Raw genomic sequence first — 17,352 nt, 5'->3', positions numbered from 1 at the left:
TTCCTCTGCAGTTTCCTGCTTTGAAATTGGTTACATTTGATCCAAGTTTACAAAAATGCTTTTGTTGTTCAGGTTCATTTGTAATTTAAATTGACTACAGATCTTTGGAAGCATCAGAAGCAATCCTGCAATGACACATTCTACCCTAGTGAGTTAGTCACCCAATAGTCATGTCCTTCGTGTATATTTCTAATTGGAAACACACCTAATACAATATAGTGTCTAATGTTCCAATAATAGTTCAACAGCACCCCTTAGTGGCAGGAGTGTGGAATAGCACACAAAGTTTATATCAAAATTGTAAAATACTTAAGTATGAAAAATCACTTTATTTTTACAACAATTTCATAGGCGTCATAACCAACAATAAAATTAATGTTTACAATAAGATATCAGTTCCTTCCTGTGGAGCCGAACCCTCCCGATCCACGCTCGGTCTCATCCAGAGTCTGGAACACAGGAAGTCAACTGTAGCATTAGGACACCTGTTCATCACAAAGCTTTAATCCTAGAGGTCAGATGGCTGAGCGGTTAGGGAATCGGACTATTAATAAGGTTGCAGGTTTGAATCCCAGACATGAAAAATTACGTTATGTCCTTGGGCAAGGCACTTCACCCTACTTGCCTCAGGGGAATGTCCCTCTACTTACTGTAAGTCGCTCTGGATAAGAGCGTCTGCTAAATGACTAAATGTAATACTACATTAGGTTAACTGTGGTTTTACATGCCCACACCCCTCAAAGATGACCAATACAATAAACCGCCTGTCAACTATCTGCATCACTTAACTCCAATCATATTTGGTTCTTTGATTGGCTCTTCTGAGCTGTAATTCAAGCATGGAGAGCTTCTGGGAGAGAAGGGTTTGTACCAAGCTGCTCAAGATGCTTACCTGGAGCTCCACTATATCCGGGTAGCAGATTCTTTCACAGACCAGCTGTGCTACACGGTCACCCTTTTTCACTGTGAGACAAAGAGGAACAGAACACTGTAATACGAGGCAGCCTAGGCACTTCAGACATTTGCACGTAGAAATGAAAGTAGGCCGGTTTTATCGCCCAACTGGTTTCCAGACTAACTGGTTTCCGTAAGCATGCGAGCTTGCAAATTATTATTTTTGTCTCCATTTATTTTGTCATGAATGGCTGTAATGTAGTGCTCACTTAAACTTTCATATTCGCCGCAGTAAATATGAGATCTGACTTGAAAATCGCCAGTAATATGTTTGTGAATTTGTGACGAATCTGGTGAAAGAGGCAGACAGCAGCTGCTGCTGTTAGGTGAACGCATTGCTGGCAACATATTTTATTTAATATTTTATTGTATAGTTTATTTTAATCTAATTCCATTGCTAGTTATGTACCCTTAGTTTGCTAGTTATGTACCCTTAGTGTAGTTAGTCCTCATATTTAAATTTTAGATTCCTATATGTTTAATGTTTGCACCTTCCTGCCAAAGCAAATTCCTTGTCTGTGGTTTGCACAGACAAGGAATTTGCTTTGGCAGGAAGGTGGCGAATAAAACCCATTCTAATGCTTACTGGAAACCAGTTGGGAGATGAAACCGGTATTGTGTGTCCACTCACCATTGAAAGTTTCCTTGCTGAAGTTGAAGAGCACTACTCCGACATTTCCTCTGTAGTCCTCGTCTACAACTCCAGCTTTGGGAAAAAGACAAATTAAGACAGCCTGTAACGTCAACATCATTTTTTTTTTTTCATACCATAACGAGCCTGGCTCACAACTGAATTACATGTGTTTACCTCCAACGTCTATGAAGTGCTTAGCTGCCAGGCCAGACCTTGGAGCTGTGGAAAAAGTGGAACAAATATTAATGAAACTTCACTTCTGAACAATCACAATTTAATTATGTTATATTTAATAGCTGGGTCGATTACAGGGTCGATATCTCAAATCACTCACCCACTCTCCCATAGCAGCCATGGGGAACTGCTATCTGTATATCAGTCTTCACTATGCCCTTGTCCATAGGCCCAATAGAGTAGTCATATGCACTGTTAGGGTAAAGAATATAATATTTGCTAGCATTCATGCAGACGAGCTTCTGTTCTACTTAATGAGACTGTTAGATACATGGTATATCTATAGTTTTAATGACAAGTCACAACCAAATCAGAGACCAACCGAGTCACACATACGTTTCCAGTTTTAAACTTCGAATATGCATGCGAAACAACAAGTACCAACCTGTACAGGTCATAGCCCGCTGCTTTTGACGACCCTCTGGTAGGAGTAGTGGCGTGCTCGGACAGTTTGGCGAATTTCAGCACAGTGTTGAACTCGTTTCCAAGTTCAGTTTTTGTCCTCTTTAGAGATGAGACGGCGGTCGCATCTGTAACTTCTGAGCAAGGCATGTTTTGTAAGTAAAATATGTTTACCTAACCAAAATAATGGCGGTAACTTTAAAAAAAAACCTATGACAAGAGGCAACACAAACGAGACAAGCCAGTGCAGTTGTCTTCGGAAATGAGTTTGAATTAATTTCCCGCCTCAATGCCCCTAAAAAACGTTTGCTCCGCCCACACAAAGTAGTAAACGAACATTTTAATAAACACGACCTACTCTACATGTACACTTTTTAAATGCTATTACTTATATACATTTTCACAATACGAACATACATATTTCACCACTACTGACTAAATAATAATGGTTTTTGGTGTATGTTTTACAAAGTTCCCGTGATCCTGTCCAGATTCTCGCGAGAATTGTACTATTTACTAAATGTAGCAGCTAGCTATTGGCTAGTCCTAGCAACAATTATGGAGCTGGCTACCAACTCAATACGAATATTTATAAATAAAGCAAAACCTTGACATACAAGGACACATCTTTAAAAAGCTAGGCAAAACATCCAGAGTTGTTAAAACAAAACTATTATACTTTGGTATCACTTAGAAGCTGTTATACTAGCTAGGCTACTGTAGTGCAAACGCAGGACATTATCTAATGACCGTCCTTATTACTCCTCGCCTAGCCCCTATGTACAAACACTAATGTTCTCACCATCGTGATAACGTCTCTGGACATGTTTTTGAAGATACAAATTAGATGTTGTCTCTGAAAACAGATAACGGTTGGCATAGGCAACAGAAAAACAACACCGCAAGTCAAGTGCTTGTTTCCATAAATGCATCATATTCGCTACTGCCGTAAACTACGCCACACTATTTCACTCTCTTTGGGGGCGTAACTCTTAAGTTCTACTTCCTCTCCTTCAGCCGCTCATTAAAGAAATATTCTAGATGTTTTTTTCCAATGTATCATTCGATCGGACGTGTTCTTTATATTTCTCCGGATTTGTATATTTGACCAAATGAGCGTTTAAGGCCTACCTTCCATGTCACCTTGGTCCCCATCCGTCTGTCTTCCTAGCCTGACTACTAGTTTAAAAATAACCTCACTCCTGTGTCCACACCTGTCACGCTATTCCAGAGATCCAAAAATCCCTGTCCTAATTTTCTGAAATCATTATATTGATTGAAAATATTAGCAATAAACGTTTATTAATTGTCAATATAGTCATTATATAATAGTGCATACAAGAATCGTTTCAACAAATAGGCTACAAAACAGTTAGGAATAAATCAGCATTTCTGTATTTAACATAAGCCACTCACATGGGTGTCTTAAGTTGTCTTATTATCCCAAACCGAAGTGCTATGAAATTATTTTTGAGAATATATCAAATATACATTTTAAGTCACCTATAGGCTTACCACTGGTTGCATGTGCAGCACATAGATCTGAACATTGTCACATCCTGTCAATTTTCATACAGGTTCATAGTACATCAAAATATATAGCGCATACAAAAGGATTTCATCCTCTAAATTAAGACTATTAACACAATCAAATGTACAATTCCAACAGAGGGCAGTGTAATCACTTTCAAAGTAACTGTGACCCATTCTAGAAGGTTCCATGTCTGTGTGACTGTATTCATCACAATTCCTGTATTGTGGCCATACATAAAAGACAGATCTGACTCTATACAAAGAAAATGTTCTTGGATGGTCACATAGTGACTGCCTTGTTGTTCAACCAATGGGGTGCTCAGGAGTAGAAGGTGAGCACACTCTTGTGGTTTCCTCTCATGAGCAGGGTGGGAGGAAGGTTCTTGCTCAATATATCCAGCCAGGCCATGTAGAGGTGATCAGAGACCGACTCTTTACGAGCGATGGGCATACTCCTGCAGGGACAAAGAAGACCAACCACTGGGTTCAGCTCACTGTAGCTATAGTAAAACTAGCATGACAGTTTGTCATCCGGCACACATGTACTCACACAATGATGAGGTTGGCTGCTTTTGAGTTCTCCTGCAGTAGCTCATTCAGTCGCACCTGGAGGTTAGTCTATAGCGAGACAGAATTCATGGTGGGTTTAAAGAGCCTTAAAACTACCTGATAATCACAACCAAATATAGACATGTCTGTCTGAATGTCAAGATCCTTAAAAATATATCAAATGAGAAGGTCATTGTTTTTTTGATAGGTGATCTGACCTTCTCTTCGAAGCTGTCAAGCTCTGCGTCAGTGATCTTCCAGGGGTTGTCTTTCATCAGAGCTTCTACCTGAGCTATGCTCTTGGAGCTTTCATGCAGACGGAAAGGTTCAATCATGTCCTCAAACGCCTTCCAGCTGCAGGAAGAGAAAGACAGACAGATGGACTGACTACTTGGTGTTTTACAATGCTACTGTAGCATTGTAAAACACCAAGTAGATTACATTGTCTTTGTATTGCGCTTCTTCAGTAAAGCTAGAGGTTACTGTATGCTCTTATCTTAGTGTCTATTTATATATAATGTTGACTTTTTACATAACGTAACTGAGCTGTCAGTAACACACTATAATGTTCTGTCTCTGGATTCTGTCAAAGGGATTCAACTAGGATTCAAGTTTCTGATAGAAGAAGAAATACAAAATTATGAATAGTGTGAAGAATGACCTTTCAGCACTGGGTTTGACGTTAATGTCAGAAATAACATTAATGTCAGTACACCTGATCCTGAACTTCTGCAACAAAGACTTCATCCTACAAGGAGAAAAGAATGTACTGTATTAAACACTGATTATGAATTATAATTAAATCTTTGGTATTAATACAATTAGTTAAACTCTATATTTTTGGATATGTTTTACATTTCCAAACGTCTTTCTTTATGATCTAAAAGACTTCATTTGTTTGAATAAGAACATTGATGTTACATAACATATGTAGGCTATGTATTCCATTACCAAATAGACCTTTCATATTATGATGCATGTAGTATTGGCCTAATATCTGCTTTCTAACATACTCCTCTTTATCCAGCTCAGTGCGTCCAGGTTGTCCTGCAATGAAGATCCTCATCTTACAGTCTTTCCACTTCTTCCTGGTGGTCAGGATATAGGGCAGTAACAGGGTCAGACCTGATACAAGGAAACAACTGGTTAGGAACATTTCACAAACAAAGCAAGACTAATTGGATAGAGAATTCTGGGAATGTAATAACCTGCTTTTGCATATGTTGTACTTTTGTTTTAGTGACAAACTGTTGGGTGGGTTGTAAAACCTTTTTTTTAAATGGAGACTGAGTGGAATGGGTTAGGCTTAAGGCGACTAAGGCTTACCTCCATCATCAAACATCCACCACACGTCAATGGTGCCTTTGGTCTGTTTCTTCTGGAACTGAGTACTGGCCTCCACAAGCCTATCATTCACCTTGACCACCTCGGGGCACAGGGCGCTGGTCACAGACACTGGGAGAGAGATAAGGATAAAGAACATATCTGAAACGGCTGCTGGTGGTGGATGGGTAAAGGAGGGAGGGGTGGAGTGAGATGAAGTAAGAATGGGAATAGAGACAGGGAGAGAAAGGAAATAGTAAAGGGAGATAGACTGTCTGGAGTGAAGAGGAGGTGCTCCTGATTTTACTGGTGGCTGATGGGTTATTGCATTACTTCATAAGGAGACCAGCTGATTAGATTGTTTTTTTTTTTAAGGATGGGTACTTTCTAGTTGGAGAACAAAGGAAGGTACAGGACTCCAGAAGGATGGTTGTAATGGGGGCCTCATTTCTGTAAAAAAGCTTTTTTGCTCTGAAAGCTAATAGATGAAAAAGCTCTTTGCGTTTTTTCGAAAAATTCATTTTAGAGAACTGTTTGTGTGTGTGTAAATGTGTGCATGTGAATGTGTGTGTGGGCTTGGAGAGAAGGACAGCCCAAAAAGAACTGAGCGAGAGTAAGAAAAACAGATGTCACAATGCATCTCTCCATGCATCTCTCCACATTTATACTTTCTACAAAAATTCCTACAGTAAAAAACAAAACAGATCTTGAGCCAAATGTCAAACATTCCACAGCCGTGGAGAACGGGCCCAGGAAGCAACAGTGGCTGATACCTCTGGTGGTGAGCACTTGTTTAGAAGACTTCCTGGACTTCCTGAAGAGTCCCTTGCTTTTCCCCCCGTCCATCTCCTCATTCTCCAGAGCCTGCTGCTCCTGAACAGCTCTCTCCATCTCTTCTGCGGGACAACATGAGGGAGTTTAGATACGAACACTATACCTTCATGCAGGTGCAGCATGTGCTCTTGTTAAATTTTAAAAAGTGTTTGTCTTATAACACGTTCACCATTTATTTCTAGTAAACCTTGCATATTTATTTTTGGCTTTGAATGGGCTCTTAAATGCATTATTCTTAATGTTTATTTTTAGCCCAGTATTGTTCAAGTGGGTGTAATCATTTAACAGTCCTTCAATCACTGTCAGGTCAAATTATACGGTAGTTATTCCACCACAAGCTTATCAGAGGACCTTTATCTGCGCCACAACTGCATGCAATCTGGAGACCAAAGACCTCTGGAATGCCAATGTTATCAATAGTTAATGTGTACTTTGGCTGTTATCAGAGACTACAAAGAAAACATTTGGAGATGAGAATATTTAACTTAGTCATTGCAGTTCTATTTTGGACCCTGTTTATCCCTAATCAAATAAAATCCCCAAAGCAATGTTACAGAGGGCTTCACATACCCCCATGGAACTGCCCCTCATCCAATCTCAACCCTCAAGCCTTTTAATGATATTAATAGGCTTATTAGTGTCAGCAAGTTTCCTCTGCTAATATCTTACAGTAACCACATGCAGTAATAAACCTGAGGTTATTGTCCGGCAGGACAACAGTATGTTGATATCAGCAGATTCCTACTGGAACAAAGCCTGAACATGTTCACCTCCGCACTTTTGTGAGCACTGTGTTTGTGTGACTTGTGTGACGAGTGCCCTGTGCCCACCTCGAGCCTCGACGATGTGGGCGATGTCCAGACCCTGGCTCATTCGAAACACCACTGTTCCATACTCAAAGTCAAAGGCATCGCTGAAACAGAACGAGAACAGGGAGGTCAGCTCCACGGTGAAGGGGATGCATATAACCCACATGCCACTGGGCGTGTGCGTGCACATGTATGTGTACGGCTGGTCACTCACTGCAGCACTCCCACATAGCTTTTGATGGCGCTGGAGTCAATCGTTCTCCAGTCTTTCTTAAAGCCGATCATCAAGGTGTTTGGCTTCAAGCGTCCAAGACCGGCTCCCTGCAGGGAAACAGTTAACATTCATGAGGTGTATCAAGTTCCAGAGACAGCACAGCAGATCAAGCTGAGGTGTTCCACAGCCTGTGCCCCTCAGTAGATCTCTCCACCCTGCCACGCCTCATTCAAGGCAGTATGAATCGATTATAGCTGTTAATCTGCCCTTGTATTTGAAGTGGAGCCATTTTGGCAATGCCTTCCGGGCTTATCTTCAATCGGAGATAGCCTTGGTCATAACACTTCCCTCCCGCCCTCATCATCTCTTGTAAAATCCGACACAAGCCAACCGGTTCAGACCAGAGTTCTCATACTGGTCTGGGCCAAAACTCATAATGTGCTGAGGATATAAAAAAAACAATAAAGAGCAAGAAATTCTGTGTAGTGAAAATCGAATGCGGTTTGGTATTAACCTCTGTTTGTAGTCTGTTTGAGGGTGCAGAGAGCACTAAGACAATATGCAATCCATTTCCAAATCAGACTGCCTGTCTGTTTCATAGACCAATGGTGATAAACAGTGTGTTCATAAAACATCCCATTGGATTGGTCGGTTGTTTTTCCAATTTGAACCAATAGGATGGCCCAACTGACCTGCAGCAGTATCTCTGTTCCCTCCCTGAATGTGTCACAGGCCACAGCAGCGTAGAAAGCCTTCCGTTTTTTCTTGTTGAGCCACTGCTGGTTCGTCTCCATCTTAGAGTTCATATCGAGCAGGACGTCTGATCTGGGACCCTGCAGGGAGTAAAGCGAGACACACGGTGAACAGTGTTTGGTGTGACCACCTCATACAGCAGGTCCTGTCTACTGTGGGATGTGAAGGACTGTACACTCCTCAGAACTGCACTCCAACCTCCTCCATCCACTGTAAGGCCAGTCAAATCATCAACAGCTCCACTGTAAATACAGCCAGGTGATCTTAGAAACATTTTCAGACCATGACATCTCTATCAGGTACAACAAACGCTGCCCACTTGTGAATATTTGTAGTCATCCATTGTTCCTCTCTCTTCCCTGTTGTCTGTCTGTCTGTCTGTCTCTCTCTCTACCCCTCTCTATGCCCCTCTATCTCTGTTCCCCTTTCCCTTCTCTCTCTTTTTTCTCTCTCACCGTGAGTACTTCGCACGTGATACAGAGGCCATAGTTCTTGGTTAAGCCGTGTGCCAGGTCCAGCAGAGCAGGTCTAGTCTTTGGTGATCCAGTCAACACAAGGAACTGAGGCCTGGGAGAAAGAGACAAAAATGGCTGCATGTGAGTGGAACCTAATTTCACCCCTCGAACTTTTTCAGAAAAGATGATACCATCCTTTTAATGGTCATAATGGCACATGACAACAGCGTGCGTGACCTTGATCTCTATAAAGCTTAGTGGTGTCTCTCACCTGAAGTTTTTGACGTGGTCCTCAATTCCACTGAGAGATAGAGTGTTGCTCACCGCACTGACAAACGTCACCGCTTGGGTGGACGAACCCCAGTTTACCTCTGAGGGGAACACACAGGTGAGCTGTGAGTCACACTCACAGGTGAGCTGTGAGTCACACGCACATGTGAGCTGTGAGTCACACGCACAGGTGAGCTGTGAGTCACACGCACAGGTGAGCTGTGAGTCACACGCACAGGACTGCGCACCGGAATACACACAGGAGTACACGTACAAACCACTCACTTGGTTTCTTGACAGTGACGTAGACATAGAGAAAGATCTCGATGGCGTACGTGAGTAGGGCAGCCCACCAGTTAATGACAAACATGACAGCGCAGCAGAGCAGAGCTCCAAACAGAGACAGCCACATGTTGTAGAACCGGTAAGCAGGTCTCCATCCTACGAAATGGGAAAACATCACACATCAGCAATTAGCTATGCTGAACACCACCATGTTCTGTGTGTGTGTGTGTGTGTGTGTCTGTTTTTGAGTGTGTGCATGTGCTTGCCTGTGTGTGAGTTGAAGTGTTGGAGACTCACCTGGAGACTTGGCGTAGGACGCGTGGAAGCAGGAGAAGTTGATGAGAGCGTAGGACGCCAGGAAGAAGTTTGAGATGATCGGGGCGATGACGTTCAGATCAGCTGCAGACGCACAAGACAGTCAGAGCGGGGGCGGGCAGGGGGGGGGCGAGGGGGGTCAACGGTATGGACAGAAAGACAGACGGGCAGACGGACAGGCAGAAAGGGACTGACCAATCAGGATGAAGGCCACGGCGAGGATGAAGGTGAGGACGTAGCCTCTCAGCGGCTCGTTGTTCTTGCCGTGTCCTTTGGCGAAGAAGTGCAGGGCGGTGTAGATGTTGTCTTTACACAGGGCCTGGGGGAGCGAAGCTAGCGTCACAACTGGAGTATACGTGAATGTAGCCCAGACGTGAATGTTCACACAAATAAAATATCAGCATTTTGAGGATGTGTGTGCACTTTAATGTCCTTCATCGTCCGCCTTCTACACGACTGTGTGTCTACGACTGACCTGGAAGACTTTGGGAGCGCTGACGAGCGAGGCAAGGGCGGAGGAGAGGGTGGCGGAGAAGGTCCCAGCGATGATGAGGGGGCCGAACCCTGAGACCATGGTCATCACCTGGGGTCAGGGGTCAGGATGAGTTAGAAACCATCAGCATCATGTCACAACAGACCTGTATCTCACATCATGCAACGCTGAAGTGTTCTGTTGACAATCTGAACGCATGGATTTTGTGCGTTTTCAATGTTTGACAAAATGGATGAACGGCAGAGTCCACATCGTACCTGGAAGTTGTTCATCAGGCCAAATTTACAGTCGTCTTCAAAGCAGGAGGAGAAGTTGAATCCCAGTTCACAGGCTGATACCGACACTGAGCCGTTACAAAACGTCCCCAAGGCAACAGTGTCGTTTATGTTCCCTGTGGCTTCACGCACAGTGGTTCCAACTAACCAATGAGAGCACAGAGCAGACATATATTATAAGATTGATCTGAAATGTTTGTCTCAACATCCTAATAGCAGTGGCCATGTCTCTGAAGTGACATTTGTCTTGCATTTCTCACTCACAGTAAGACCTATGCACTACTTTGAATGTGGATAGAGGGGTGTGTGTGGGACTATTTGGTGGGTGTCTGAGTGATTGTGTGTGTCAGTGTGTTTGTGTGATTGGGTGTGTGTGTGTGTGACTTAACTGTATTGGCCACTAGCCACTGTTGAGTGGGAAGGATCTTAGTGTGTGTGTGTGTGTGTGTGTATCAGGAAGTGTGCTCTAGTGTAGTGTTTTTGCAGCCTTTCAGGAAAGAGAAATAGTAATAATCATCCCTTTATTGTAAGCTACTGTGAGATGGGTTTATGGTATTATCAAATATAAAGTAGACAGTTGCCTCAGTAACTCCTTTAGAGCTGATTAATAAGTTACCAATAAGTTACCTTTGCCAATAATGACAACAGAACTCACACATTTTTACAGAGCGGTGTGACCACACTGGAAACGAAATAATGCTCACCGACACAGAGGGCTACCCCCAGGTAGGTGAGCCCGGTGATGATGATGGCTAGCAGGGTGCCTTTGGGAATGGCAGCTTGTGGGTCCTGGAGAACAGATATGATGATGACATCATGGTTTGTAGCAAAACATGGACGATAAGGTGTCTTTGTATGTCTTTGCACAGTGTCCAATTTTATGAAGAGTGCTGTAGGACGTTACTGTAAAGCAGTAAAGCAACCGCATAATCTATCCTTCCTATTCTCCACCCCGAAGTCCGTAATCTCACCCTCAGATCTCCGGAGATGTTGGCTCCAGCCAGAATACCCGTGGCAGCAGGGAAGAAAATAGAAAACACAGAGAAGAACGACTCCCCGTCTTGGAATTTCGGTGGAAAGTTTTCCAGGAATATGTTGGCTGTTGGAGGGGAGGGAGATGCAGATGAAGGGTCAGTTCTGACATTAGGAGACGTACTACAGACTCTCTCACACATCGCAAGCAGGGCCGCTCTCCCTCACCCTGGTAGTTGAAGAAACCTTGAGATTTCTTAGCATCAGTTGCTGGGATGCCTGTTCCCACGAACACATTCACGATGGCCACCAGCAAGATGATGAGCAGAAATATTTGAGCCTACAGAAAAGGAGAAACATTTGTTTTTTGTTCAAATTTCGTGTCATTGTCAGTGCGTGGATGGCGTTCCTGGAAACTCTGGTGGTTTTGTAGTGGAAGTCTCTGCCTCACCTTGGCCTCCCACTCCATCCCAGCTAATGAGATCCCCAACAGCAACAGCACTGTGATGCAGCCAATAATCCTGATATCATTCACTTCATCCACCATGATGGCTGCATTGTCCTGGAGAATAGAAAGAAAGAAAGAAAGAAAGAAAGAAAAAAGAAAAAAAGAAAGAGAGATAGATAGATAGATCATCTGTCAACAGGGGGCTCTGAGGCATGTCCAAAGTGTGTAACTGAATCGCCCAACACACTGATGCTGAGGCGCTGAAAGTCTGCGTACCTCGAGGAGGTCCACCACAGTCTCAGCAAAGCCCACCACGTACATGGCCACAGCCACCGCATTAGCAAAGGCAAAGATTAAGCCGATGGAGCCGCCAAACTCTGGACCCAGACTGCGAGATATCAGGTAATACGCCCCTCCTGGAAAGCACACACACACACAAAGTAGAAGATTAATCACTACATCACTTTTCGTTCGATTGTGTATCTGTGTAGGTTGTGTCATGCAGCAGTAAAAATAAAAAATGGGACATTTGACATATGGATGTGGAGCCGGCCCTTGTGTCCTTGTGTTAATCTCATTTAATGAGCAACTAATTGATTTCCCTGCACAAGAGATAATACATCTCAAGATAGAACCTTTAGTTCAAATCTGGGAAGTCTGTCCGTGGCTGTCTTTGGATCTATGCTCGGTGGCACGGTCGTGTATTGATGGAGAATGTTCCGTGGTATGTTTTCCAAATGACCTCACCTCCTCTGACCACTCCGTTGGTGCAGATGGCCGACATAGAAAGACAGGTGACGGAGGTCACCACACAGCTCAGCAAAATCACCACAATGCCCAGACCTGCGACACACACACACACACAACACATTTACACCCATTTCGACCAACTTGCAATTCATCTTGCAGGTACCTTTAGTCTGGGTAAAATGTAACTAAGTTGTTACTATTCAATGCTATTCTGTTGAGCAAACTTGAGCTCAAGCCTTAGCCTCAATCTCTTCGTTGGGAACCTATCGGGTATTACTTATTGTGAATGTACAATGTCACATTCTTCCGGAATAATAAGTAGAAAATGTTGGCATGTGGTCTGTTAGAGGTTATGGTCTGGTATATTGGTCTGGTCTGATACAATCTGGTCTTTGGCCAATGAAACTAAACTAACTCATAAAACTCCACCAGTCGAGTCACCTTTTACACCTTCAGAAAGAGAGTGAAGCTTTGATGCATCTCAAATTGCCCACTCTAAGGACTAATTATGCTGGAAGGCCAGAGGCAATAACTAACCTGGGTTTTACCTGGTCCCCAGCTGCAGCCTGTGGCTGTTTCAGGCCTTCACAGCCATTAGACACGGCCCATTAACGAACCAGCACCCTCCATCCATTTGCAAGCACAGGACACACACACTAACATTCTTAATGTGGGCCTCTGCTTTGATATCCTAATAGCTTGACCTTGGATTTCTTTAAGGACACACATTATTCGACTTGTTTACTCTTCTCTTGGGAAGTGGTCTAAAACCCCTTCACCCTCTCGTGTCCCTGTTCGTTGCAGGAGATGTCTCCTTCCTGTTGAAAGCAGCGCTAACACCAGCCCTGACGGGGGGATGGGGGTGTGGGGGGGGCTGTGTCCCCTTGCTAACTCACCCCAGCCAGCTTGTCCAAACACCCAGGACAGCCGAATGAAGAGCATCACTCCCCAGATGTTCAGCATGCATCTCACCTGAGCAGCGGAAATGGATTATAGATTAGGATTGTGACAATTACATTTCAGACACACATAGCTCAGTGGACAATCGCCCATTGCGTTCAAGAGCTGGACCTTAACAAACCACAGATATGCGTTTTTGTAGTGTTTTGTGTTGTTTTGTGACAATGCACATTCATTAACATGCGCACTTCGGTCTGTCGTGTAAATGTGGCACATTTAGCCACATAGGCATATTTTCATCTGCATTCCTGTATGTGTCTGACTCTGGATTTCCGACAGGACCTGTGGGCTGAGGCATGTGTGGTGAACCCCGCTAAGGCCAGGCCACAGTCACCCAACTGGGGGAGAAGGCTCCCTGACTTAGCATCACTCACCAGGACCCCTATTATCCAGCCAAACTTTCCCGACCCTCCATTGCTCTCCTTGGGGAGGTCGGACTCCAGGTCCTCCGAAGGGCTCCCATCGCTCCCCTCCGTGTCCTCCACTGTGTCTGGCACTGAGATCGCTCCATTCTACATGTTGAGACAACAGTCAGAGAGACAAAAGTGTGATCACTCTAGTAAATGAGATGTGCTTTTTTCTTGTCGTTCTCTGCAAGGTTTCAAGGGGAGAAGCATTGTTGTTAGTGGAATTCAGAGCCAACTGCAGAAGAAAGAGCAACATTCAGAAGACAGGAGTGTTCTGTCTTCACATTGAATGTCCTTATTCTTTTTTTCTTTTATGTGCGTGTGTGTGTGTGTGTGTGTGTGTGTGTGTGTGTGTGTGTGTGTGTGTGTGTGCGTATGTGAGTGTGCATATGTACGGGTGTGTGTGTGTGTCTTTGCTCCTGCTAGCCCACCCCAGAGAATTTCAAGAGGAGCAAGAAAAGTATTACTATACTGAGCTCTTGTCCTTGAAGAAAATGAGTGTGAGAGAGAGAGAGAGAGAGAGAGAGAGAGAGAGAGAGAGAGAGAGAGAGAGAGAGAGAGAGAGAGAGAGAGAGAGAGAGAGAGAATGGTGGAACAGCGAGACATGAAAAGTCAGAGGAACAGCAGTTTCTCAGCTTTTGTTATGATGAGTGTTATCAATGGAAAAGACCAACAAAGAGAGCACAGATCAATCAATAACAATGTACAAAATATACATTGTACTGAAAAGGTAAACATAATACGTAAGCACACTGCTTGTTTTAATAAAGGCCTAAACCAGCAACATACCTGTGAAAGGCCAAACAAATCTAATCTCCTAATTGTTCTCTTGCCCTGCCAAAATATCCTTAAATGAATAATTCACATCCACGACCACAGATTTATGGTGCAAGGAATACATTCTGCTGATAATCTTTTTATTTAGGAATTTAAAAACTATGTGGTGTGAGATTCCAAGTTGATTTACTCAACTTCTAAAATGCAAAGACTGACCTCAGATTTTATTGTTGTCGGTGTAACAAATACTGTGAGGCATACGAAGGTGCATGCTTCCGATGAGTCGGTCAGAGATAAGTGTCAAAGATAAGTTTTAATTGCAGTCTATTTTTGTCTGTTTTGACTAGCTAGTGTAAGATGTGTGCAGTATGTTGAGCAAATCATTGTTACAGGGTTGGGGTCAGTGTCAGGAGGGTTACATGTGTGATACATTATTCAACAACTGTAAAAACTGTTTTTCTTGTCTTTCAGCGGCTCTAAACACTGGCTGTTCATTCTAAAGCTCAAGGCCAAGCTGAACTAGAATAAAGAAAGGAAAGAGAGGGAGAGAGAGAGAGAAAGAGAGAAAGAGAGAGAGAGAGAGAAAGAGAGAAAGAGAGAAAGAGAGAAAGAGAGAAAGAGAGAGAGGGATAGCAAGAAAGAGAAAGACCAAGAGTGTTTCTGTCAAGAGAGAGACTGAAGTGGACCAGACAGTCAACACAGTGACCAATGCGTGTTTTACATACTGGGACATGCAGTTCATGATAAACAGATACGGGCAAATAAGGACAGCTCAGAACAAGACCCTTTGTCCAGGTGGACATCTGACACACACTGTCACAGTCTCACCTTCTGAAACACTTCATGGAGCTCTTGCAGGGATGGTCGAATAGCACGGTGACCACTCATGCTCCCTGCATTACGGTAGAAGTCAATGTTGGGCACACGGTCCAGAGTGTCGTGACCAAAGGCGCTGACCACTGAGGGTCGGATGTCACGGCGCTCCCCGTTGGTGTAGCCAAGCTCAGAGAAGGAGTTCTCCTCGTAGTTGGGGGGGCCCTCCCCAGTCCTGTCGAAGGCTGGGTTGACATGCTCCCCAACATTCCCTTGGTACTTCTCCATCAGAAACAATGGAGGGGGTGCTTTCAGTCGCTTTTTCAATTAAATAGATAAAAAAAAGTGCTAAAGGTTTTCAATCATCTAACAATGTTTTATTAGACCCAGAGCAGGATAGTCTGGTGCTGTAGTTTATAGTTCTTGTCTGCGGACTTGTAGGGTCTATCAACACGCTCTTGATTCTCAGAGGTAAATCCTCTTGCTGGGTCAAAGCAGTCATATAGGTTAAGTTTCGCATTAACGCTCCAACTTTATACTCTCTCCCTGTGCCCCCTACACTGGCAGACAGCCATTGGCTGAGCTTCTGGATCTACCTTCAGAAACCTGTACGAGGGGTGTCAGATATGTCCTTGCTCCATCCCAGGGGACACAAAGCCTTTGCTTAACGATTAACCAGGTCATAAACGCCCGAGGAGAGATAAAGGCTTACTTTACTGGGGTTGTGGAGAATTGATTATTAATATTGTTGTCTGAAGTGCAAGACCATAGCACATGTTGTTCTGTTGTGCCGTTTTATGGGGCTGTGGTTAGTGTTCCCTCAGAGGAAGGGCCAGATCCTCGGGGATGAATCACCAGGTGACTGGCTGACTTCTTCAGGAAGTTAAAAGTAGCGGAAACCTCACAAGGTGACCAGGAAAACTTTCACGGTTAAAGTTCCTAAATCTATGCAATGACTAAGGCTTCAAGAAAGTCAGAAAGCACATGTGGAATTACCCCTGTTATGGCAGGACAACAGGGATATCAAGCAAGATTGCCTGTTTTGATTGTAAAGGGAGGACTTTTGACTGGGGAAAAGTCTGTACTGTAATGAGATGTTATATCAAGCTGGTTTAATAACTGCCATATCGAAGGATGTTTGCACAGAAAAGGTGACAGAGCCACTACTAAGTAGTGAGAATCAAACCATTAAAGGTGTAAAGGAGAGTTAATATAAGACTGCAGGGCCACAGACCACAGGACTGCAACCTGCTGGAGGCCTTTCTCCACAGTCACATGACTTCCAGGCAGCCTATTAAAAACGTCTTTCACAAGTACAGTTCCTTATTAGTGATACACTACAGTGATTTCTTTGGTTGTGAATTGTAGCTTACTGGCTCTCCATCTGACCTTGCTCATATAAGACACACAAAAACAATGTAAAATAACTGTTACTAAACATCTTATCAGCAGCCATTGATAACAAATCTGATATCAGGGGTTATCAACCCGTCTACATTTACATCATTTAGCAGACGCTCTTATCCAGAGCGACTTACTGTAAGTACAGGGACATTCTCCCCGAGGCAAGTAGGGTGAAGTGCCTTGCCCAAGGACACAATGTCATTTTGCACACCTGGGAATCGAACCAACAACCTTCTGATTAATAGCCCGACTCCTTAACCGCTCAGCCATCTGACTTTCCTGTCTAAAGTGACCTGCCACCTTGTTTAACAGCAAACAACATACATTTAATTTTCAACTTCTCAATTTAAAACTTGAAAAAATACATTGAACATTCAACTTGAAATGTGATGACTGTTACTAGACAGTCCAACATTAGAAAAAAATGAAACATCATCTTTGTTCGTATTTCAATGACACCACCAGGGTACAAAGATTGTCTTAAGGTCA

At 43.5% G+C, this 17,352-nt stretch overlaps 2 protein-coding genes across 4 annotated transcripts; both read right to left on the bottom strand.

Moving 5' to 3' along the window:
- Nucleotides 1-309: 309 nt before the first annotated feature.
- On the bottom strand, nucleotides 310-3,475 carry dut (deoxyuridine triphosphatase). 3 transcript variants are annotated; one of them, XM_062471999.1, is made up of 7 exons: nucleotides 3,356-3,475; nucleotides 2,208-2,361; nucleotides 1,923-2,014; nucleotides 1,763-1,807; nucleotides 1,586-1,660; nucleotides 893-963; nucleotides 310-449 (listed from the first exon to the last, which is right to left on the bottom strand). In XM_062471999.1, exons 1-7 carry the CDS (start codon nucleotides 3,360-3,362, stop codon nucleotides 393-395), a joined length of 501 nt encoding a protein of 166 aa, XP_062327983.1. In that variant the 5' UTR covers nucleotides 3,363-3,475; the 3' UTR covers nucleotides 310-392. The 3 variants fall into 3 exon arrangements, with proteins under 3 accessions (XP_062327983.1, XP_062327981.1, XP_062327982.1); XM_062471997.1 differs by lacking the exon at nucleotides 3,356-3,475 and adding an exon at nucleotides 3,027-3,268; XM_062471998.1 differs by lacking the exon at nucleotides 3,356-3,475 and having other exon boundaries at nucleotides 2,208-2,679.
- Nucleotides 3,476-3,529: 54 nt separating this feature from the next.
- On the bottom strand, nucleotides 3,530-15,959 carry slc12a1 (solute carrier family 12 member 1). Its single transcript, XM_062471197.1, has 26 exons — nucleotides 15,475-15,959; nucleotides 13,837-13,974; nucleotides 13,399-13,474; nucleotides 12,500-12,595; nucleotides 12,029-12,168; nucleotides 11,756-11,866; nucleotides 11,533-11,644; nucleotides 11,304-11,431; nucleotides 11,037-11,121; nucleotides 10,315-10,475; nucleotides 10,040-10,147; nucleotides 9,760-9,883; nucleotides 9,547-9,648; nucleotides 9,250-9,405; nucleotides 8,966-9,065; nucleotides 8,695-8,806; nucleotides 8,179-8,319; nucleotides 7,487-7,593; nucleotides 7,294-7,376; nucleotides 6,403-6,525; nucleotides 5,633-5,761; nucleotides 5,320-5,431; nucleotides 4,968-5,054; nucleotides 4,525-4,660; nucleotides 4,308-4,375; nucleotides 3,530-4,212 (listed from the first exon to the last, which is right to left on the bottom strand). Exons 1-26 carry the CDS (start codon nucleotides 15,745-15,747, stop codon nucleotides 4,077-4,079), a joined length of 3,144 nt encoding a protein of 1,047 aa, XP_062327181.1. The 5' UTR covers nucleotides 15,748-15,959; the 3' UTR covers nucleotides 3,530-4,076.
- Between the last annotated feature and the right edge of the window lie 1,393 nt (nucleotides 15,960-17,352).

Source organism: Osmerus eperlanus, chromosome 10 (assembly GCF_963692335.1).
Source record: "Osmerus eperlanus chromosome 10, fOsmEpe2.1, whole genome shotgun sequence".
NCBI lineage: Eukaryota > Metazoa > Chordata > Actinopteri > Osmeriformes > Osmeridae > Osmerus > Osmerus eperlanus.
Note: the sequence above shows the minus strand (reverse complement) of the source record. Positions and strands in the feature narration are given on the sequence as shown.